The sequence below is a fragment of the Melopsittacus undulatus genome, chromosome Z (genome assembly GCF_012275295.1).
Source record: "Melopsittacus undulatus isolate bMelUnd1 chromosome Z, bMelUnd1.mat.Z, whole genome shotgun sequence".
Classification (NCBI taxonomy): Eukaryota; Metazoa; Chordata; class Aves; order Psittaciformes; family Psittaculidae; genus Melopsittacus; species Melopsittacus undulatus.
The window spans coordinates 60,514,820-60,538,417 of NC_047557.1; the positions used below are offsets into that span (position 1 = coordinate 60,514,820).

A 23,598-nucleotide genomic window follows, 5' to 3' on the forward strand; every position below is an offset into this window, starting at 1 on the left:
ACAACGCTCCTGGGCAACCTGTTCCAGTGCTCTGTCACTCTTGCAGTAAAGAAGTTCTTCCTGATGTTCACATGGAACCTCCTATGCTCCAGTTTACACCCATTGCCCCTTGTCCTACCACTGGATATCACTGAAAAAAGCCTAGCTCCATCATCCTGACACCCACCCTTTACATATTTGTAAACACTGATGAGGTCACCCCTCAGTCTCCTCTTCTCCAAGCTAAAGAGACCCAGCTCCCTCAGCCTCTCCTCATAAGGGAGGTGTTCCACTCCCTTCATCATCTTTGTGGCTCTGTGCTGGACTCTTTCAAGCAATTCCCTATCTTTCTTGAACTGAGGGGCCCAGAACTGGACACAATATTCCAGATGCGGCCTCACCAAGGCAGAGTAGAGGGGGAGGAGAATCTCTCTTGCCCTACTATACAGGTTAAAAAGCAGTAGCTTGCTCTGCTTGGGTTTAAGATATCTCCATAAGCTCTGCATTTGGGACATTCCCACTCCAGTGCTGCTGCTATGCTCAGATCCCAGGGCAACAGGCAATGCACTCTCTTGCCCCACATTGCAGGAACAAATGGGAAAAAAACCCAGGCACGGGTGAGGCAGGCATGTCTATGCCCTGCATGTGTGCTCTGCACTGCTGGCAGGCTGCATAAAAGCTGGTCACAAGTGCCAGCCCTGAAACCAAGGATGGGGTGCATCCTACAGCTGCTTTTGTTCCCAACAAAGGGCTGGGGGAGGCAGCAAGATAGAGAGTTGATGCTGAGGGGCAGATATATGTGTGTGGCTTCAGGGCCTGGCAACAGAGGGCAGCCCTGGAGGATGCAGGATATTAGGCAACGCAGCTGAAAAGAGGGAGCCTACAGCTGTAGATGGCTGGGGGCATTGGACAAGGCAGTGGCAACTTGGAGCTAAGGAAGCAGAAGCTGCAGCCAGAAGGACAAGCAATACTCCAGCAAGGGGGAGGGCTGTTAGTGACCACCCACAGTTCTATGCTCCTCGTGTGGCTCACAGCAGACCTTTGAGCAAGTGTGTTCAACACCACAGCTTTAAATGTTGTTCTCATTTGCCTGATGACCACTGCGAAATCATGGGCCCCCAGCTGACTGCCACTGGTATTTGGCAGGAGGGACAGAAGGCCACTGACTCAAAGGACCCAGAGACCTCCACTGCACCTGAAGCCCACAACACTACCCTTTTTATAGTAGAACCTTCAAACATCAACTCTCTTTTATCACAAAAGTGCCCGCACGTGTCAGCCACAGTGCAGCCACCTGCTCAGAGAGGGACTATCCCCAAGTAAGGGCAGCTATCACTTTGCCCAGCCACCCCGGTTCAGGGCCAGGCAGTGAGGCAAGAGTGGTGCATGAGGATCACTTGGGAGCTAGAGGTGCCTGTGAAGCTCAGTTGCACTGTGGCCTCCCAGGGTAGGAGGACAGCAGTCACAGGAGTCGCACTGCTAGGTCCATGAGTGGGAAAAGAAGCTGGTAGCTGCCTTCAGTATCCCATCTTGATGTCACGTGGAGGAACAGCAATACAGGTTGTTCCTAAAGGATTTCCCGGATCCGAAGAGCAAGATTTTCCAGTCTCTCACTAGCATTAATGCATGAGCTTCTGACACAAGTGAGCTTGTGAGCAAGGGGAGACTGTAGAAACACAGCAAGCCCATCAGTAACTGTCTGGTGATGATTAGGGAAATACAACCACCACAAGCCAGGGAAATCCATGCTGCCTGATGCATCATTTTTTCCCCCAGCAAAAACACTAGGAGGAGTCATCCACAGAAACAGGAGTCTGCTGCAGTTGCCAGGGGTGCCAAGAGCTGGAGGCCAGCACCCTCAGTAACTGTCTGTGTCCATAGAGAAGTTTCCACTTTCCAGCTTCATCTGTTTAATTTGAACATCTCTCTGGTTTACCAGCTCACGTAGTCTACGGATTTCCTCCTGTTGTCGGTAAAACATCTGCAAAAGCTGTAAGAAAAGTCACATTTTATCTCCCTTGCAGTAAGGAAACACAGACTTATCCTGTCAAATGTCACCAGTCCTGTCAAATCACTTCTGAGAGAAACCATCTAAGGAGGAAGACTTCAACCAACAGAATATATATCAGCAGTGCTCCTGCTGTCCTCTGGCTTGGGCTATAAATGCATGTGTTTCTTAGCACCATTAGCGATGCTACCTTGGATTAATTCAATGGAAAAGATCAGAAAAAGTAACTTTCACACTACTGATCACTCCAAGAGAGCCTAAACACAGAGAGTATCTGGAGTCTAAATTCCTGGATCTGCCATGTCTCCTACTCTGACCTTAGGCATGTCCTTTTACTTCTAGTCTTTTTTCCTATTGATCCTGCACCACTGCACAAGTTTTGGTTACGATACACAGAGGGGTTTGGCTGTCAGTTAAGTCAGATCATGTTGCTGCCAGGACCTTTTCTGGAGCCATTCCCAGGAGCAGGCAGTGACCAGCAGCCAGCCTCAGTGGCACTGCACTGCCAAGTTGCTCCCTAGCAGTGAGCTTCCAAGGCAGGGGCAGAGCCAGACCCTTTCCCATGTCAGGGTCTACAATAGAGCTAAGTGCTCAAGACTATATGGATGCAACCTGGGCCAAGGGAGCAGGATACACCCACTTCTTCCACAGATACCCCTGATGCCTCATGGGGCTCTCTGAATGCAGCTCCCATAGAAGGTTTACACTGCATATACGCCCTTCTCTTTCCCAGAACCTGGAGGTCACAAGCACCTCCTTGTCCCCAGATCATACCAAGCAGGTTAATGCACAAGAATACCTAAGAAGCAGGAATACCAACTGCTCTCACCTTTCCAGACGCCCTCAGCTGGGGTGCAGCTGGGCCACGTTTCTGCTTCAGCCCTGCAGCCATAGCTTGCAGAGATTCTGCCCCACAAAGAACAAAGAGCTTGCACTGGCCCAGGTCTGCAAAATAAATCCTCCCCACATTCTGTCACCTAGTGAATGGCATGCTTCTGCTGGCTGAGGCTTCTACCCACAGTCCCAACCCTTCACCCCAGATATTCACACCTCATTTTCTGTTTTGGGTGGTGGACACTCAAATATGTCAAAGCTACCGGAGAGGCACATTTGCTCATTTTTTGGCAATTTCTCCTCCACTCTGAGAAGTTTTCTTCTATGTTCAATCTCATTTGGCGCCTGCACGTCCTCCAGCGGCATCCTTTCTCCCCAGCCCTGGTGCTGGCTCAGGTCAGCAGTCTTTGCGGGTGGCTCTGGGTCAGAAAGCTGTGGTAAGGAATTCACAACTCCAGAGCCCGGTCTCAAGGATACCAAGAGAGGTCCTAGGGGAGGAAGCAGGTGACAGGTTAGCACTTAGGAACCATACTCAGAAACCAGCTGTAAGCAATTCACTCATACAGCTTGCAGGGATAAATGAGTAGAGTGGAACAAATTCCAGAGTTCGCAGTGGTGAAGATTTTAGCCACCAAATTATTTTAGCTTTCAGCCATATCTGTTATGTCTCTTCTTTTTCTCCCCTTCTTTCTCTGGAACTTGACAGGCAAGGGAGCCAGTAGCAGTTTACCCAAGCTGTGGAGAGCTGAAGGGCTAGGGAGTTCTCCGTGTACTGACCTTTGTTAACTCCATTCAGCCACTCTTGTGCTGTAAGTGCTGGCTGGGCTGCTGTGGTCAAGGGGTAGATGTCTTCCTGGTACGATTCCGACTGCAAGCAAACCAAAGTCCAGAGTCACCGTATCAGTGAGGGTTTGGCTTAGAGGGATTATACTGGATTGTGTTGGAGAAAGAAGTTTGTTCCCCCTCAGCACAGGAAGTGTCATGAGCACTCACCAGCTTGCACATAAAACCTCTTGTCTGCCCTGAGCCTCTCTCCTCCTCACCCCAAATCAGAGTTGCATCTGAAGGCCTATTTTAGTTCCTGCCAATAAGGTATTTACACATCCAGACTGGGGGAGGTTGGTGAAACACTCTAACCCAGTTCTCACAAACTCAGTGCTCCTGAGGATGAAGAAGTGGATACGAAGGATAGGCACAAGTCACAAATTATTAGCTGATCACCAGCTGACAGAAACTGGTCAAGCAGGTAACATTGGCAGAACATGCCTGATTGGTCATTGCAATGAGCATTAGCTCTTGCTGCCTTTCTGAACTCAAGGCACTCATACCTTCCAATGTTTCTGGAATCCATTGCTCCCTTTTACCGTGGGTGATTCTTTCTTCCACAAGCAGATTTTCATGTAACTCAACAACACCTCCAACTCTTCTCTCTTTTGGCATTATGTCAAACACAGACACTCAACTCCCGAGTTACCAGCCAAGGTTTGTTGGCACAGCTGCCCCACAAACTGACCAGCTTTGTTCCTCAGTCCAGGACAGCGAAAATCTGTTATACTTTCCTGCCCTTAAGAGTCACAGAGAGGGGAGCTGCCTTCTTCTTCACTGATATTTGTCCCAGACACGAACATGACCTGAAGTTAACTTACCCGTCGAGGCACAATCATGGAGATGGGCTCAATCAGGCTTTTAGTAGGTATTAGTTTGTAGAAACGGAAGATTTCACAAGCTGACACTTCAAGGCCTCTCTTTGGCATCATTCCTGGTAGGATAGCATGAAACAAACAGGATATAAATCTTCCTAGGAAAGTTAATGTCATCCACATTGGAATAAGGATGCCACTAAACAACAAAAGGAATCACAGCATCAGCTATACAGCAGTGAGGTTTGAAGTTTGCAGTCAAAACTGGCTCAGTGGGACAAATGACAAGACTAAATAATTCTGGTTTCTGTCAGATGATGAAGTTACATATAGAGTCTGTGTTTTTCATGCTAAGCCTCCTTTTCCTTCTTTATTCTCCTGAGCTGCAAATTGAGTGAATAGGACTGAGCAGAACTGGCAGGGAATGCAACAGGATTTGACTATCAAGATCAACAGGAAGGGATTTCAGGACACCTGAACACACTAGAAGAGCTACACAAGTTATGCTGAAAGCTCTTCCAGCCCAGTATCCTTCCCCCAGCACTGTCCCAAAGCAGAATGGAGTAGGAGCAGGACGTGAACATCTACTTTGTCAGAAAGCACCATTTGTCCTTCAGGGAATCCTGAGCCACATAAAGTCTCAAAGTACCTGGTAACCTCACTGGATTTCTATCCCATAAGCTTATAAAGCCCAAAGCCTACTGTCCTCGGTTCAGCAGTAACAGTCATTTTTCTCCTTCTTAGTAGCTGGTGCAGTGCTGTGTTTGTTACTTTCAGCCTGGGAACAACAGTGATAACACCAATGTTTTTAGTTGTTGCTAAGTCATGTTTACTCTGACCAAGAACTTTCTAAGTCTCATGTTCTGCCAGGGAGGAGGGGAAGCTGGGAGGAAGCAGAGACAGGACACCTGACCCAAACTGGCCAAAGAGGTATTCCATACCACAGCACGCCATGCCCACTATACAAAGTGAGGGCAGTTACCTGGAAGGGTTAGATCACTGCTCGGGTCGGGCTTGGTATCGGTCGGTGGATGGTGAGCAGTTGTATTCTTTCCCCTTGTTATTTCCCTTATCATTATTGTTATTGGTGGTAGCAGCAGTGGTTTGTGTTATACCTTAGTTACTGGACTGCTCTTATCAAAACCCGTGGGAATTACATTCTTTCCATTCTCCTTCCAATCCCTCCAGAAGTGGGGGGAGGAAGAAGTAGGGAGGAGTGAGCAAGTGGCTGCATGGTTCTGAATTACTGGCTGGGTTTAAACCACGACACCTACAAAGACAAGTCCATGTCAATTCCCTTAACAAAAGGGATTGTCTCGCCTTTAGACCTTGCTTCATTGTGTCCTACAGAAGCTTTGGTTTTTACTAATACCAAATGACCCCATCAAACAGTAGATTCTACATGAAGGGAGAGTGATCATTACATTGTGCATTCATCTAAATGTAAACCTAAGCTACACTCCTCTACATCTACATTGCATTCTGTTTTGCAAATATTGGGAGATAAGATTTAGTGAAATAACCTTAGCAGTACGATTTGATCAGCATAACAGGTCAGGTCAGGGAAGTAGATTTGATTCATTCAGGCCCTTTAAAAACACTTGTACACTTTCTTTTCAGTGAACACATTTTAAGAAGACTATAACAACTAAAAATTAGCATACTATATACTGCAAGGATCATAAAAGCTGAGTAACAGACAGATATTTCAGTTAAGTTTTAAATAATTTATTCCTTTCCAATAACAGGTTTTTTTGAAGGGCAGAGGTACAATATCCAGTGCTGCTAGATGTCTGTAACAATGTCCTGGAAGAATGGGAGTGTCTGCAAGTAGTGTGCAGTGGTGGCAAATGGTCCTAAAAACGCATCAATGTATAGAGAACTACAGCTTACAGAGCAGTCTGCAGAAGGTTCAAGAAAAGGATACTAATAGGGTCTGAGAGCTGAAAGCCAAATTGTGTAGCTTGAATGAGCTAAGCAATGGGTAGTAAGCGGGCAGGTTAGTAAGCATGGGTCTCCAATGGAGGAGAGGTGACCTAATCACAACAAGTCTATCTCTAACTGGGAAATGCCAGGAAAGGAGAAGGTAGGCAAGCAGTAAGAGTGAAGGTATTAAGATGTGGAGCACCCATTACCAGAAAAACCCCAGAGCAGAAACAATGTCAACAGAGCTCAATGCCAAAAATCTTGGAGCAGATTCACAATGGGCAAGGAGCATCCTCCACCTTTAAATCCAAATTATCCTCCCTTCCACCTTGATTAGGTATGTAGGAGGGGATGCAGCAGTGACTGGTAAAGCTGCCTGACCCATGCTCTGCTGGTCAGAAGGGACCCATCCAACCTGTGCCCCTGTAATATCACCTGTGATATAAAGGTAAACTGGGTCAAGCTGACTGCTGTGCTTCTATAAACCTGAACAGAGACTCAAATCTGGCCCACTCTTTTCGAAATTATATTTTGTATAGTCCTGGACTCTGGCAGCCTTTAAAACAAAGAAGCCACCATCCTCTTGTAACATTTGACATACTCTGTCACTCACCCATTCCTTTCTGTGGTAAATGAGAACGATATTCCATCAGGTAGTACAGGTATGGTTTCTCAGGGCTTATCTCATAGTACCGTATATTTCCGTCACCCTATAGGCAAAGAAAATTAACATAAACCAACCTCTGCTGCTTAGTATGAGAGTCTGAGAAGATTGCCTGGCCTCAGAAGCCATGCAGAGTCAAGAATGAACTAAATATTTACTCCCAGATTCCTGTGTGGGAAGGTTAGAGCTCTGCAGTGTGCCTCCCCAGCATTTGCTGAATGGGAAGCACTTACCTTTCCCACCACATAAAGCATGTGTGTGTCTGAGTCATAGAAGGGAAACAGGATTCCTGAGGAGCCATCCAGATCCTCCTCCAATAAAGGCACAGAAAGGTCATCCTGGCAGGACACAGGAAAAACAGAGAGCTTCAATCACTGGCCAGTCACCTTGAGTCAGGAACATCTCACCCAAGCCCCACCTGACAATGGCACATAAGCCAGCTTCTTCAGAAACTCATAATGACCCTAGGCCATGGCCAGCTGCCCTGAGCAGAGGTTCATGCACAGATTTATTCAGAGTTCTGTGAGTGGGAAATGGGTGTTCTGTCCCAGGCTCTCAATTGAGTGCAGCACCTCAGGACATCAGGTCATGACACCGGTACAAAGCGTGACAGCACAACAAAGAGGCAAAAGACTGTTACAAGGTAGTTAACACAGAGGGATTAAGCGAGACACTGACAAAAGGAAAAGAGTATCACTGTGTAAGAGAGGGGTAGAGAACAGCAGGGTTTCATAGGGCTAGCAGGCATCATGATAGGAGAGTATGTCTTAGAAGTGATCAGTAAGTACTACCTCAATACTCTAATGTCAAAGATCATCAGAAAACAAACACCCCACATTTTTTAACTCAATTGAGGTCTTCACGAATAGGCTGTATCTAGAACTCATTTCTGTTTCCAGTACCGGTATAAATTTGCCTGTAAGACCAGGAAGAGCTGCTTTTAAGTCAGAGCTACAGTGACCATGCAAAGGTTCTTTGAATGATTTCTACCCATAGCAGGCACAGCGTTCTCTCTGTTCTGGTGGATTTCTATGCTGAAAGTTTTGAGAGTTTCTTCAGAAACTCATACTCAATTAACAGTATCATAGCAGTAAGGACTATCACCAAGTATTTGACAGATCACTTCTGAATTGCTGTTATAAACCGGTTCTTGGGTATTTGGCAGGCAGAAAAAGTTAATGAGACAGCAAAAGAGAGAAAACTGAAGCTGGTGTGGTTAAGATTGCTGGTCCAACTCACTTGATCCCACAGTGCAATTTGCCTATTATTCCACCGAGATGTTCCAGTAGAGATCAGTTTTTTCATGTTTCCAAGGAACAAGACTTTACTGGCTTTGTGAGAGTTGTAGCTGGCTTCCTATAGGAAGAGAAAGGACACTGTGTGAGGAAGAGACAGCATCTGTCACATAGCTACATTTCATGTTATGCAAGACCTCCGACTCAGTAACATCTGAAAGATCTGCTCAGCCTGCCTGAAGTACAGCAAGCAAGATTTCATGGGCATCTGAGACAGGCAGCCTGAACTCTTCAGAGCCATCCACAAAAGCCCAGTCAAACTAATAAATTATGTATTTGCAAAAGGGCAATCTCTTAATTGCTGGCAGGGCTTTGCACATCCAAATCTGTGCAAATACCTAGGAATAAGTCAGCTTCACCTTGCCAACAAATACAAAATCCAGGCAACAATAACAACCCTGGCAATGGGACACTTGCACCCTTCTGACCACTTCATCTCTACAAGCCCTGATCTCTACAAGTCCTCCCTGTGACATCCCACACAAAACTGCATGAGACAGCTATGAGAACAATGCCCTTCAAAAGGAGGTTCAAGGAGCAAGAAGCACGGTAGTAAGATGTGGAAACTGTGTTCAACAATGACAGCAAGTGTTCCATCAAAAGTAGAAGGCAATTGTACCACCTGGTGTGTTGGGCAATGGAAGGCACAGAGGAGTCTTCTTTAATGGCAATTAATCTACCCAGAAGAGGAAACACTCCAAGGGGTGAGATCAGCTGAACCACAAACCTCTGAACCCAACCTACCTGTAGAACTGTTCCTGCACGAGGGTCTATCAGACGTATCTTTCTGTCCCTACAGGCTGTGGCAAGGAGACTGCCATCTGTGTTGAATGACATGGAAAGGACCACATCTCTGTGAGCGTTGAGGATCTTCACTGGGTTTGAGATTACAGTCTTTGTGGTGTCAAGGTTCCAGATCATTATCTGGAGAAATAAAATCAGATCTTTGCTGCTTGACCAGCTGGGGGCTTTCTGTACCCTATTCACCTCTTCTCTGCATGCATAGGTCTTGCCATCATAAGTGGTTGTTCTGCAGCATTTAAAATATTCCCTGGTACTTACAGTAATATATCAGGGATACACTGCTCAGAATGTCAAATATTCTAATTTCCTTCACAACTACATTTTATAAATAAAAGTAGCATCAGTGTAGATATTTGCACTAGCAGAAGAATGAAGCCAAATAAAAAAAACACAAAAAAGTGCATGGCACTGCTTATTGTATGTAATCCAGTAAAGGAAAACGGCAGAGTAGACTTAAGTTCATCAGAGACTGGAAAATTAGCAAGTCCTTCTGAACTTGTAGCAATGTCCTTTTGCCTTTGGGGTCACCATGGAATTTCCCCCTGGGGAAGGCTTATGAACTCTTTAGCATTAGTTCACAGCTTGAAATGAAAACAAATTTCAAAACACCCTGCCAAACAGGGTACCCCAGGAGGAGAGCTGCACATAGGACAGACCCACCTTGTAGTCATACCCAGAGCTGAAGAGGATGTTATTAGCAGTAGGATGCCATTCAATGAGACCAACTCTTCGAACATGCCCAAGAAGTTCCTTCTTCGGATTGGTAATGGTTTTTGTTAGCAAGGGCTTGGGGATCTCCCATATTTTCACCTGAATGGCACAGGATGAGTTTTTGTGAGATTCCTGAGTAAGGATCTGATTTGGAACTTACCAATAACTATTATTCCCTTGGTATTATTATGTCCTTGATAGTGAATAGGAATGCTCCTGGCTTTATTGAATGAGAGTTATTTAAACTAGTATCTTTACTTTTCTGTGGGCCGGAGGAATCCTCTTTACCCTCTACCTTTAGCCAGCAGTTCTACCAGTTTGTTTTGACTTGGTAATCCAACACTTACGCTTGGCCAAGCTGTCAACACAATTACAAAAACTTATTTCCAAGGGGAAAAAGTAAATGACAGATCTTGAAGACCTTGCCTCATAACAAACTTTGAGCAAAAGCAAGCAAATCTGAAATAAACTTCGAAAAGTCACATAAAATATTATAGCAGTGATCAATCCAAGCAATCATCCACTCAATACTATCTAGTGAAAGAACCGAGAACTCCCCTGGTCAGATGACAGCTATAGTACTGTCTGTCCCATAGAAATTGCACCAGTGCTGAACACTTTACAGATGACACAGCCATTTGTCAAAGTACACAGAGCCCACGCAGGCGGGCAAAGTACTCAGAAGCCCACAGAGCAGATGTCCCAAAAAGAGAGACTGAGAAGCACTGCACTGAAGTTTATTCAACTTCAACTGGGAGTGTGGTGTCTCATAACAGGTCTACCTGCAGCCCTGGGTTCTTCTACAGGGATGTTGCATGAAGACAAAAAACCTCTGTCCACCTGCAGTGGAAGAAGAAACCTCCAAAAGAGGCTTGATCTATGCAGGTATAATGAGAGTCTTTCCCTCACTAACTGTAGAAACACAAGTATTTAGGATTCTAACAGATTATTAACCCTTTGGCACAATGAAAATTACTATGCTTGTCATATTTTTTCCTAGACTTAGCCTGAAGCAAAAGGGTAATGCTCTTTGAGGTAGATAGGTCATGGAAATTAACCACATCTGCCCAAGTCTCCCATTGTTTGGCCGATGAGGATCACAATTTTCTAAGACAAAGAAGAAGAGCTACAAATCCTGGGACCTGCTGGGAAAGGTCATGAGCATTCCTCTCAACTGAGGAATCAAGCTCATCAGAAACCTAAGGACTGTGGGGTCCAGTAGCCTCCAGACAAACTTCCAGAGTGATAAGAGAAAGCATCACACTTTACAGGTTCAACAACTATCACTAAAGCAATAGGGCTGAGAGTGTAAGAAAGGGAAAAATAGATTGTGTTCATACTGCCTAGAAGGAGTCATTCACCCCACATGCTATTAAATGGTTGGCAGTAAAAGCAGGGAAAAGCCCCTGGCTGGTATCTCATCTTTATTAAATGGCAGAAATTGCCAGTGCTTAGTGAGCAGGAGTGGGTCTTGGAGCCAGCCCTGCCAGGTCAAGCAAGAACAATTCATGAACAATTTACCTTGCTACACCTAGAAGAAAACCTGACAAAGCAAAGTCACAGAATTGCCCTTATAACCACACAGGACATCCTCAGCAAGCTGAATTCATACATTCCTGATGATCTGCCAAAAGGAACAGAAGGGGTAAGAGGATAACCCCTCTCCCCATACTGTTCAAACTCTCAATCCCTGTCCACTTGCTCTGGCCTCAGTTCTAAGCCTGCCTGAAGCAGCACTGGGAACTGTAAAGGGCAACAGGTGAGACTATTGACTATCGACTCACAGAGACTATCCAACCCCTCCCATGCCAAAAATTACCACTCTACAGTCTTCAGCTACACACTGCAAAAGACAGTTGTGGTACCACCAAGGCAAGCTCCAGAAGGGCTGATTAAGGGCCAAGAAACCTCTGAGGAACGTGGGTAATGGGAAATTTCCACTATCTTCACAGAAGCTTGTGGCCATCCTCAAAAACTCCAGGGAGACCCAGTCCAGCAAGAACAATCAGATGCACCCTTGCATACAAGCCAGAACAGGGCTTATGCCACAGTGAGGCTCAGAAACGGTGCAGAGCACCATACCTTTAACAACAAAATGCAAGGAGGCTTGGGTTCTGATGTCCAGCCCAGTGGAAATGGTTGACACCTCTGGGACCCCACAAACTTCCTCAGACTTCTCTCAGGACAGAGAAGGTGCTGCTGTGGAGATGTGCCAAGTCTGAGCTCTCTAGTACAGGCAAGCACAAGACAGATGTTGACACCGTATCTGTCAATGATGTGTGAATTCAACAGCAGGCACTGAGATGAAGGGGGAATGGGAGCAAATCTGAGAAGGGGTGGGATGAAAGGAATTTGTTCAGTCTCTGGCTACCCTTCAACTTCATTGCAGAAAAGCACAGAGGAGATGGAGCCAGAGTCTTTGGAGGTGCACAGGGACAGCACCAAAGGCAAGGAACACAAATGGCAATATGGGCACTCCCTCGGGATCAGAGGAGACCTATTTTGCCTAGAAGGACACTCAGCCCCTGGAAGAAGGGACCAGTGAGGCCACAGGATCTGAAGCCTTGGAGTTCTTCCAGATCACCTGGACAAGGCTTGGAACAACCCAATTCAACTGACCTGCTCTGAGTAGGGCTTGAACTAAGTGAGCTCTACAAGTCTGGCTACTGGCTACCAGGCAAACCAGTCACACTAAGAAACACAGTCTGCTGTCCTCAGTAGTTAGGGGGGAGGGAAGAGGTATCCCTACACTATGTCATTGTGTAGGGGACCACTAAGGTCCTGGTGCCAGGATGATGGGAAGGTGGTACCAAAACAGAGAGTATATTCACAAATAGCAAGACTTCTTAGAACAACTTTTATTGATGAGACCAGTGACAAGCTCAGTATTTTCATTGTTTACATTATCAGGGAATAATGAGCCAGTGCCAAGTTTCAGTAGGAAACTGGAAAAGAGCTGACAGGGAGCAGCTTTTCTGCCTAGACTCCAGAGTCCTGGTAGACAATAGGATAAATATGATCCAGAAGCATGTCCTGGTGGGGATGAAATCTAGCAACATCCTGGCCTGGTACAAAAGGAAGACAGCCATTAGATCAAGGGAAGCAATTTTTTCATTTACTCAGCAATCATTAAACAGCAGCTGGAACACTGCATCCAGTTTTGCAGTATCCCAGGGCAATAAAGATGCTGATAAGTGATTTCAGTGGAGACCACCAGGATGCTTAGGAGGCTGCAGCATTTGCTCTTTGAGGAGAAGATGAGGGAGATGGGTTTGCTTAGCTTGGAGAAGACATAGCTTCAAGACAAACTTAGAAAAGCCTTCAATACTTAGAATACTGCTAAGAAATTAGAGCCAGGCTCTGTCTTGAAGAGCAGGGTGGTAGGACAGGATACAGTGGTTACTAACTACACTGAGTAGTTACTACTAGTAGTTACTAACTACACTGCATATAAGGAAATATATTTCTCCAAGGAAGCAGTGAAGAACAGGTACAGGTTCCCCAGAGAGGTGGTGAAATCTCTATCCTTGGGTTGCCTCCTGTGCTCAATAGACCTGCACAGGAGAACACCCAAGCTCCTTGTGATTCTGTAACTGCAGCAGGAAGTTTCAAAGCTTGTGCTTATTCCTTATCTGAGGATCAAAAGAGAGGTCATGGTAGTGCCTTCCTGCCACAGGTCCACCCTAAAACAGTATGAAAACTCAGCAGGCAGGTTGGAGGATAAAATAAAGCCCTCACAGGCAGCCCGGAAATTTAAAGCCTTCAAAAAATAAAAGACAAGTATATCCAAAGAAGCAAAAGCAAGTCACTACATGAAGGACAATTAAAAGAGACTAGATTTCTAATTCAAGAGTGATTTTTGGCAGAGCTGAAAGGGTAGAGGATGTGCACTAAGCCAGGGTTGGAGGAAATGAGAAGGAAAACCTCCCTAATGCTGTATGGTAGAGAGTGAATATACCCAGCGGAAGAAAACACATGTGGGATCTCTGGAAAAAAAGGACAGTAGTTAGTCAGATGGCTCTGTTGCAGAAGTCAACATCACGCTTTTGAGAGGACATGGGAAAACAACCTTTCATGATCACTTATATATGGGCTAAATTGCCCATTACAAACATTTCAGTTACTAGTCTGCACCTACACTGAGGTAAAATGTGTGACTGCATCTTAATTATATAATACCAGGTAAAGCACTTATTGCAGAATGGTATGATACAGATTCCTCAGCTACTCCATAAACGATCCAGCATAACTTTACAGAGTAACTGGGTCGAGAAACAAACTCAAACTTGCTCTGCAGGGAATTAATCTGAAACAGCTGTTCCAGATTACATTGTGTTGAAACTTTTGTTTGAAATTAAATGAAGAGTTTTATAATGATTAAAATTGAATAGTAATTCAATTTTAAATTCGTATTCTTGTTTTCTCATGCAGACACAACCAAAAAGACAGAAGTTCCCATAAAACAGATCTTTTCTTTACACACTGATTTTGATACATCATCTGGAAGGTCTGACCCCAAGAGAAAGAAAGGATCTTACTTTTATCTGACTTTTTTATATGTATATTTATGTTTTCACATCTCAGCCATGGGCCTTTTGATTTCTTTTTCATTTCTCTCCCCCAGAAGGATACTAGCCATGTAACAACACCATCTACAAGCCGGTAAACTTACTGTGGCATCTTCTGAACACGAAGCTATTACAAAGTCATTGAATGGGTTCCACTTGATGTCCAGAACATTCCCTCTGTGCCCCCATATTCTGGGATAATGTGGGTCGAGCTTGCCTGTCTGGAAAACACATACCAACAAACCTAAGGTGAACCATGTAATTACAGGACATTTTTAAAGATCCAAGACAGCTCCAGCAAAAAAACTCTTTCTCCTTGCTATGCTCCAAGTGCCTTGGGTGGTCTCCTGTCTATTGAGAATGGGGTTTTGTTGTCCCTGATAAGCAAGTCTTGATGATACCACTGAAAAGAAAGGAAAGAAGTGTTCAGGCCTTTCTAATTACTCACTGCTACGAAGAAATCTGTACACATGCAGCAGTTGAGACTGCTGAAGTTAGAAGGCAGTATTTGGTTCAGACACCAAGATAAAACTTTGAGGGGAAACACTCATAAGCATGTTAAATCCTCCATATTTTTAAAGATCTTGGGGAGAGAAACACACACACCATAAGACTTCTTATATCTTTCAGAAGACATTTCTTACAAGCAGGAAAAGAATATATATATATATATATATATTAGCTTTTATTCTTTAACTTTGTCAGCTAGATTTTGTTTTATTTTTCAAGCAAAAAGGCATTTGTGACACAAATTCAAAATGTAGTTTTTCTTTCAACAGCTGTTTCTCCCTGATGGTGCTCAAATCCAGCCATTCACCAGACTGAACCAGATTCCAGACTCTCCTAAAAGACTCCAAGTTTGGGTGGCATCTTCACTACTAAAAATCCTGGGAAGTGCACAAAGGAGTATTGAGAGCCTGATGCCGCATGGGAGCAGTCTTGCATCAGGAAAAAAAGATACTGCAGGCACAGCACTACAAAGCCAAACCAGTGTATTACACGCTAGGAAGCCTGCTGGGGATTTTATTAACATTGGAGCAATACTTGCTTCTCGCTGTCGGGAGCAGGAGAAGTACGGACCCACCTTCTATCCAAGACATTTGTCCAAAAGCAAAGGTCAGACACCTAAAGAGATGTGGTGGCAAGCTGGTCCTGCTTACTGCTTTATTTTTGTCCCACCTCAAAGAATTACAAACTAAAATGAACACAAATGCATGCTTTCATGGAAAGGAGACACTTCTGCTGGTGTTCTCCCTGCTCCTTTCCAGAGGTGAGCCTCAGGAGTGCACAGCAGAGGGGAATCAGTGCTGGCTCTAACTTGGATGTGGCCCGAATGTAATTTTCCCAGCCTTTAAAATGTGTATGGTTCTGAATGCGGAACAGGACACAACATGTAACTATTCTGGCCTCACTGGAAAATTTATCACATAGACTGGGACTAACCTGCTTTAAACTGAACACCAGAGGGCTTTGAAATGTAAAAGACTGTGCTTTTTTAGACTGCAGTCTAGAAAAATCATGACAATGCAAAGTGACTTGGGAAGGCAAAAGAGAACACCATTTAATAAGCAGTGTTCCCCCACCCACAGTGTCCTTTTGTAGGCTTCAGGGCTTGGTTTCAAGTTGGCAACTCAATGGGCTGGGCAGCCAGCTCCACAAGGATTCCTTGATCCCTATGGGAACTCTGTCCCCTCCTAGAGCTGGCTGACTGCTCCCCATTCCATCTGGGAGACTCCCAGGCTGCCCTGAGCCTGCTCAGCCTGCAAGGCTGTCCTACCACCATATCCTCAGCTGGCTCAACTGGCCCTGGAAAAGGAGCCCTTGCCCTTCCAGCCACCAGCCCCAGTGTAGCCTTGCAGCCATGGGACAGAGTAGGACCCCACAACACATGAACCTCCAGGCTGCCAACAAACACATAGGACAGGTAGAACTGCTGGTCTCAGATGCACATCTGCATGTGGAAGTGAAGCTCTTCACATGCTGGGAGAAGTTTTCATCTCAAAAGCTATTTCAGCATCTAATGTATTGTTATTCATGCAGAGGTACCCGACTTCCACAGAGATTTGCAGGGATTGAATATTAGTAATTTTTCAACCTCACACTTTCTAAACTCGCAGCACTTCTGAAAAGTAGCCTTGACAAAAAAACACTTCTACTGGGACAGCCCTTACAGCTCTCCCAGAAGCAGAGTTTGTACAGGGTAGATATCCTCCCTTTAACAACCGGTGCTGACATGTTGAAAGACTGGAGATTGCAAAGAGACAAATATCTCCTGCCTCTTGGGACTTTGTTCTCATTTTTCTATCCCTTTGCTTTACACTGCAAAGGAAGAGACAGATGCAGTCTCAACCAAATCTGATCACGGGAAAACTGCTCTCTCAGTCAAGATCTTTGCTTGCTATGTACTGCCCGTACTTCCTAAATACATCTGTGCCAGACATCAATCTACGCACATGCTGATGGAAGGCCATCATCTCCCAGTTACAGTCACTGAGCCTGTGTCTCCTTGGACTTGCAAAATTAGCAAAAGCAGTCAGTCTGTTCAGCCATCTTCCTCCCTGGTGAGATGTGCTGTTATTCAATGGTACATCTTCACGAGGACCTGCCTGACACATCCTGCATCAGAAGACCATTCTCCAAGTGGAGGCAGATATTAAACTAATTCCTCTTCAGGCTGAAAGCAAAGGCCTGCTGAAAGAGAGTATCTATGGCAAAGAGCTATCTCCCTATATAACCTCTGCTGTTCTCAACCCTAACTCTCCCCCAGGCTCTCAGAGAGGACGAACAGTGCAGCAGTAGAGAGCAGGATTTATGCAAAGACTGATGAGAGAGCTTGGCACCCACAATAAGGAGCACAACAAGCCAGCAAGGAGGCACGGTTCAACAGAGAGAAGTTTAGCCTGCATTTAAGCACATCTTGAAGCAGGCAGTCCCTCTAGTAGCACATGCAGAAAGAACTCCAGAAAGCATTGAAGGGACAAGGGCAGCTCCAAGGGCAGGTTATTCACCAGCCTGGAAAGTGCAGGCCTCCCTTTCCCAGCTACCATCTCTCACATTAGCTAAATGTGATGTCCTGGCTCTTGCGCTTTTCCTCCACACGATGGCAAGGTTGCAACGCTGCTGCTGTCTGTGATCCAGTCAAAAGTAACCACGTATCAGAGGCTCATCATGAGAAGGCAATACGGCCCCATGCATAGTCTCCAGAGCAGCTGCCTTTGGTTCCCTGCAGCTGGGTCCACAGTATGCTGTCTACCATGGTCAGCATCGCAAAGGATGGCAGCCACAAATACCAGCACCACCAGAAGCACAAGTCAAAAGCTGCCTGTTTTTACAAGGTGGGACCAGTTGGGAAGTGTTATCACAGCTCCCAGGCTCAGGGAACCTCTTTCTGTGAGTGGCTGAGGCCACTCTCCACACCCAGCAAGAGTCAGGAACAGCTACTCAGAGAATGTCTGTACAAAGTGCAGCACATACAGATACGTTCCCTGATCCACCACCAATGGTCAACCCTCAAGGGACTTGCATCAGAACCAACACAGTTCATAAAAAGCTCTATAACTTCATCCTGGTTTACATCCCTTAATTCTTCTGGTCTCATCAGCATCTGGAGCAGTGAGCTCCACATCTGAACTGCAGAAGAATTCACATCTGCTGATAAGTTTGCTCCCTTTACCAGGATTCCAGGGATTCCATACAACACAAACCAAGAATTGCTCCTTATGCTTCCTTCCCATCCTCATGACAAGTTTTATATATCTCACTTCTTTGTCTTTCTTTATAGACTGAGGCCTAACCTACAAAGTCTTTCCTCACATATTTTCATTGATGTACTTTAATAACCTTTTTCTGTATCTCCTAGTTCTACCATGCCTTTGAAATAAGCAGTTATTTCTGCAGACAGTTATTTCAGATCTGGATGGAGTGTTAAGCAGGTGTTAAGAATGGAAGAATTACTACTGAAGACTAGCCTAAAGAGCTCTAGAGAGTTGAGAAGAGGTGAGAAGACAGAAAAATGAATAGAAAGCAGTGCAAGCACTCAGCTCATTTTGCCAACACTTTGAGAGCTGGCTCCCACCCCCTCTCCCACAGTCACCAGCTGCCGTTTACAGATGCAGCTTTGTGATAAAGACAAGCTCTTCAGCCTCAACAGATCATGGCTGAGGGGGCAGAAGTGACTCAGTCAAGAAAAACAAGGCAAGGGTTAATTTTAGAAGGACTGTCTTTGAACAGCACCTGCAGTGAAGGAGATTAACAAAGTCTAGGAGGACCAGGAACTGTGCTAAGTTCTTCAAGCATAGCCAGTTCACTTTCATCCTTAGCAAATATATATTGAAAAAGTGGTAATGCAATAACACCATCAATGAATCTTTTAATTAAAGGCTGAACTTTTGCCTTTCATCTGTTCTGCCCTGATTCCAGAGAGCTCATAATCTCATATTTGAGTTAATCCACATTAGTGCATGCCTAATTTTTTCTGAAGCAATAAACATCAGATGGCCTGCTTCTCCCTCTCATCAGATATGTAAGTCATCAAAACCCATAAACATAGGATTTGTTTCTGAAAGGGAAGCTTCTCCAGCATCAATGCTTTAAGCTTAAGAGCTTCACTGCCTGATAACCATTTCTCCACTCTTTCACAAAGAAGGAGGTAGAGCGAAACATACCACATTTCCTTTTGTCATATCTGAAAACATGCCAGTAATGCAGCTTTCAGATTTTGCCCTCTGTGTCTCCTAATTGCTTCTATATTTAAAATTTCTCCTAGGAGACAAACATCCAAATAGCACAGTTCCTGCTCTTTATACAGGAAATGCAAATGAGATGTGAAATGTATGAAGGTGCTAAAAAGCTGCAAGCAGCAATATAAGACATAAAACTATACACAACCCAGGAATCGTCTGCCAGGGCATCTGGGGCCCCTTCTATCACTCTGCAATCTGGACAGCAGCATTAACTGAATATCCTCCTTGTGATCTAGCTCCCTAGAAAGCTTGGCTCTCTTCCAGCCTCAAGATGCTCTCTCAAAAGCCAGCTTGCCTAGGGAGAGCTCACCTGGTGTATGGGAATGACAACAAAGGCCCCCCCGCACGCACACTCAGTCACCACCGCAATGAAGTGGGGGTTTACAGCGCAGAACTGGTTGTCGTGGACGTTGTGGGTGATGGGCACGCAGTCATAGCATTTCTCCTTACTGGCTGGTCTGCCATACACGTGGCGGAACTTGGAGGTGCGGTACTGCAGGTTCCACGACATCTGCAATTGGAGAAACACAACACTCTGTGACATAAGGACCAAGCAAGGCTTGCAGACCCCCACTCCCTAGCACAGGCTCACCCCTCCACATCTGTGCTCCTCACAGCAACCCTCAGACAGCAAGCAGCAGTCACATTTTTCTCTGCTGGTCTTCACCCCTGTGGCATGACCTGTGTCTGCACCTGTTGCAGATGGGCTGACGAAGAGAGGAGAGTGCAGGGGAGAGAAGACAGCTCTCTCCATCACCAGCTGGGCTGTGCATGCAGTCCCTATCACTGGGGCAGGGCCACACGGCAGCAAGTTTAAGAGGAGATGAACCCTGGTAGCACAGAGCTCAGGAAGGGTAAAAGATACATCTTAGGTGCGGAAAGCCTGAAAGATGGCAAGTGAAAAAGCCAGTCTGGATGCATGCTTCATTTAGCCCTGAGGTGGCTTAGGACCAAAATTAAGTCTAAATTTTGCATATATGAAGGGGAAAAAAAGAGATATGACAGATTACAGGAATAGTTGCTGTCACCTGCTGGTTTTTTTTCCCCGCTAACAATGAATGACATTTTGCATGACTAGTTTATAACCGCACCACAGCCTTCTGACATGCAGCATTTTAAATGGTGTTTAAATTAGACACATAAATCACGCTAAACACAAGAAGCCTTCCCACAGAGAGCATTGAAGCTTAACAGAACTCGTGCAAGTGATCTCGAGTAGGAAACTACCAGTGTTGGGCAGAAAAGGCAATTCAGACTATTAACTCTTGCTCTCTCAACAAGACCTAGACAGTGAGGATGGTCCTGGTGTCTAAAGGAAAAGAAAGGCAGATCAGGCAAGAAGGTTATGGGCGAAAGAGATCCCCAGTCAGCTGTGAGTATGGGCAAACATTGAGAGAGGACTTGATTTTGCGCTGTACTGATTTCTTTAACATGCATTTGGTGAACACTGTTATCAGCAATGGTGGATCAAAACACTCCAGTTTGAGATAGGAACCCAACCAAGCAGCTTTTGAGCTACAGCAATACTTAGACCACTCCCTCATGTGGGTAAACATTTAAGGGGAAGCATGCAATGGCAGGAAGTCAAGAGTGTCATCACCCAAAAAGGAAGGGGTCTAAGCAATTCTAAACTTAAATATCCTTGTTGCTGGCATGGTTTTGCATCCTCTTATGATGACTGAGGTTAGGAAACTGTATTGCTTGATCCTGGGCTGTTAAACTGAAACTTTACAAGCACCAGTCAACACAAAGATCCACAACTCACATCCCACATCACACTGGAAGATTTGAGCTATGAATAGTGCTAGAACAGAAGTCCTGTCCTGTCTCCTGTTCCCAGAAGGAGCACAATGTGGTCTGAAGTGCCATGACATATCTGCAATACAGAAGGCACAGATGCCCCTTCTGAACACCACTGCAGTGAGACACATGGAGACACAAGCAGCAGCCCAGACAGAGAAGCTGGGAAGAGCTGGGCTGGGCAAAATACTTCTCTACAGGGCTGTACTTAAGCAGCTCCAAGTTTTGGAAGAACGTTACTTGCTGCACTCCAGGCAGCTATAACAGGTTTTTCACCTTTCACTCTCCACTCCTGCAAGATTGCCAGCTACTCAAAACGGCTGCGTGGCAGTAAGCTGAGTGGTCACTTGTGCCACCAGATCCATTCCCCACCATTCTGTCTTGGAGGCAAGCCCACCTTGAATCCTCTCCCACCCTGGGTGAGTCCTGCAGCAGAGCAGACCCCGCCTTCTCCATAAGGGCCTTTGAGCTCCTCAATGACAATGACCCCTACACTGACATGTTTCCAGGTACACCTCACCCTTTCCACTCCCCACCCTTGCCCACCACCTCCACATTAGGAGGATGGTCCTCTTCCTGCTGCAGGCAGGGGCAGCAGGGGGCTGCACATCATCAGAGCTGACTCCACGGGCCACAGGGAGATAGCTGCAAAATCCTCCCCAGAGCAGGAGGCAGTCACCTCCATGGGGTACCCCTCTCCCACATCCTTCCATGGCAAGCAGTAGCCCCTGGTGTACAATTAACTTTTCCCAGTTCTTCAAAACCTCCTGAGGCTACAGTGCACTTTCCACCTACCTCCCCCCATCCAAGCTGCCACCACACTACAGCACCTTCTTACCAATCTTCTCCTGGCCCTCATCACAGACTTCCACTTCCAGAGGAAAAGGGAACTGGACAAGGAGATCCTGACAGTAGCAGGGCTACATCTGCTCCCCCTCTGCTCTCAGTGCCAGGTCCATCCGAGGGTGCTGGGATCTGCCAGCAGGCTCTGCTCAATGTTCCCTGCAGGGTCCTTCTTTTCCATTTTCAAACATTCATTTCCTTCTTCTTTGTTTTCAGGTTTTGCCAGTCACAATTATTTGGTTTCCTTCCTCTCCTTTACTGCCACACTTTAGTGGAGAAGAACAGAGAGGAACCCCAGGCAAAAGAAAGTGATATGACCACTATCCAAACATAGAATCATAGGATTATAGAATAGTTAGGGTTGGAAAGGACCTTCAGATCATCTAGTTCCTCACACTAAGCCATGTCACACAAGGCTCTCTCCAACATGGCCTTGAACAACACCAGGGATGGAGCATTCACAACTTCCCTGGGCGACCCATTCCAGTACCTCACCACCCTCACAGTAAAGAACTTCTTCCTTATATCCAATCTAAACTTCCCCTGTTTAAGTTTTAACCCATTACCCCTTGTCCTGTCACTACAGACCCTAATGAAGAGTCCCTCCCCAGCATCCTTATAGGCCCCCTTCAGACACTGAAAGGCTGCTTTGAGGTCTCCACGCAGCCTTCTCCAGGCTGAACAGCCCCAACTTTCTCAGCCTGTCTTCATACGGGAGGTGCTCCAGTTCCCTGATCATCCTCGTGGCCCTCCTCTGGACTTGTTCTAACAGTACCATGTCCTTTTTATGTTGAGGACACCAGAACTGCACACAATAGTCCAAGTGAGGTCTTACGAGAGCAGAGTAGAGGGGCAGGATCACCTCCCTTGACCTGCTGGTCATGCTCCTTTTGATGCAGCCCAGGATACGGTTGGCTTTCTGGGTTGTGAGCGCACACTGAAGCCAACGCATGTTCATTTTCTCATCGACCAACACCCCCAAGTCCTTCTCCTTAGGGCTGCTCTGAATCTCTTCTCTGCCCAACCTGCAGCTGTGCCTGGGATTGCTCTGACCCCGGTGTAGGACCTTACACTTGTCATTGTTAATCTTCATGAGGTTGGCATCAGCCCACCTCACAAGTGTGTCAAGGTCCCTCTGGATGGCATTCCTTCCCTCCAGTGGATCAACTGAACCACAGAGTTTGGTGTCACCAGCAAACTTGCTGAGGGCACACTCAATCCCACTGTCCATGTCACCGACAAAGATGTTGAACAAGACCGGTCCCAACAGCAGTCCCTGAGGGACACCGCTCATTACTGGTCTCCAGATAGACATCGAGCCATTGACCACAACTCTTTGCATGCGCCCATCCAGCCAGTTCTTTATCCACCAAGTGATCCACCTGTCAAATTGATGTCTCTCCTATTTAGAGACAAGGATGTCGTGTGGGAAAGTGTCAAATGCTTTGCACAAGTCCACGTAGATGATATCAGCTGCTCCAACCCTGCCCATCCGTTCTGTAGCCCCATCATAGAAGGCCACCAAATTGGTCAGGCAGGATTTCCCCCTACTAAAGCCATGCTGGCTGTCACCAAGCACCTTGTTGTTTTTCATGTGCCCTAGCAGGCCCTCCAGGAGAATCTGCTCCAGGATTTTGCCAGGCACAGAGGTGAGACTGACTGGTCTGTAATTCCCTGGATCATCCATTTTCTCCTCCTTGAAAATGGGGGTTATATTTCCCTTTTTCCAGTCTTCAGGAACTTCACCTGACTGCCACGATTTTTGAAATATGATGGCCAGTGGC

The 23,598-nt window shown here is 45.9% G+C and overlaps 1 protein-coding gene across 2 annotated transcripts in view; it reads right to left on the reverse strand.

Annotated features, from left to right (window-relative positions):
• Positions 1-297: 297 nt before the first annotated feature.
• Positions 298-23,598, reverse strand: part of CORO2A (coronin 2A) — a 52,073-nt gene continuing 28,772 nt past the window's right edge. Inside the window, exons 1-12 of one of the 2 annotated variants that reach the window (XM_005141483.3) lie at positions 19,764-19,806; positions 19,482-19,682; positions 14,534-14,650; positions 9,811-9,960; positions 9,091-9,270; positions 8,291-8,407; positions 7,285-7,389; positions 7,001-7,097; positions 4,468-4,580; positions 3,599-3,689; positions 3,038-3,309; positions 298-1,969 (exon numbers count right to left, since the gene is read on the reverse strand). In XM_005141483.3, the coding sequence (XP_005141540.1) occupies positions 1,838-1,969; positions 3,038-3,309; positions 3,599-3,689; positions 4,468-4,580; positions 7,001-7,097; positions 7,285-7,389; positions 8,291-8,407; positions 9,091-9,270; positions 9,811-9,960; positions 14,534-14,650; positions 19,482-19,682 (1,575 nt within the window). In that variant the 5' untranslated portion in view covers positions 19,764-19,806 and the 3' untranslated portion in view covers positions 298-1,837. Of the gene's footprint in view, positions 1,970-3,037; positions 3,310-3,598; positions 3,690-4,467; positions 4,581-7,000; positions 7,098-7,284; positions 7,390-8,290; positions 8,408-9,090; positions 9,271-9,810; positions 9,961-14,533; positions 14,651-19,481; positions 19,683-19,763; positions 19,807-23,598 lie in introns of those variants that run through there. The other variant, XM_034073200.1, reaches the window with a different exon arrangement.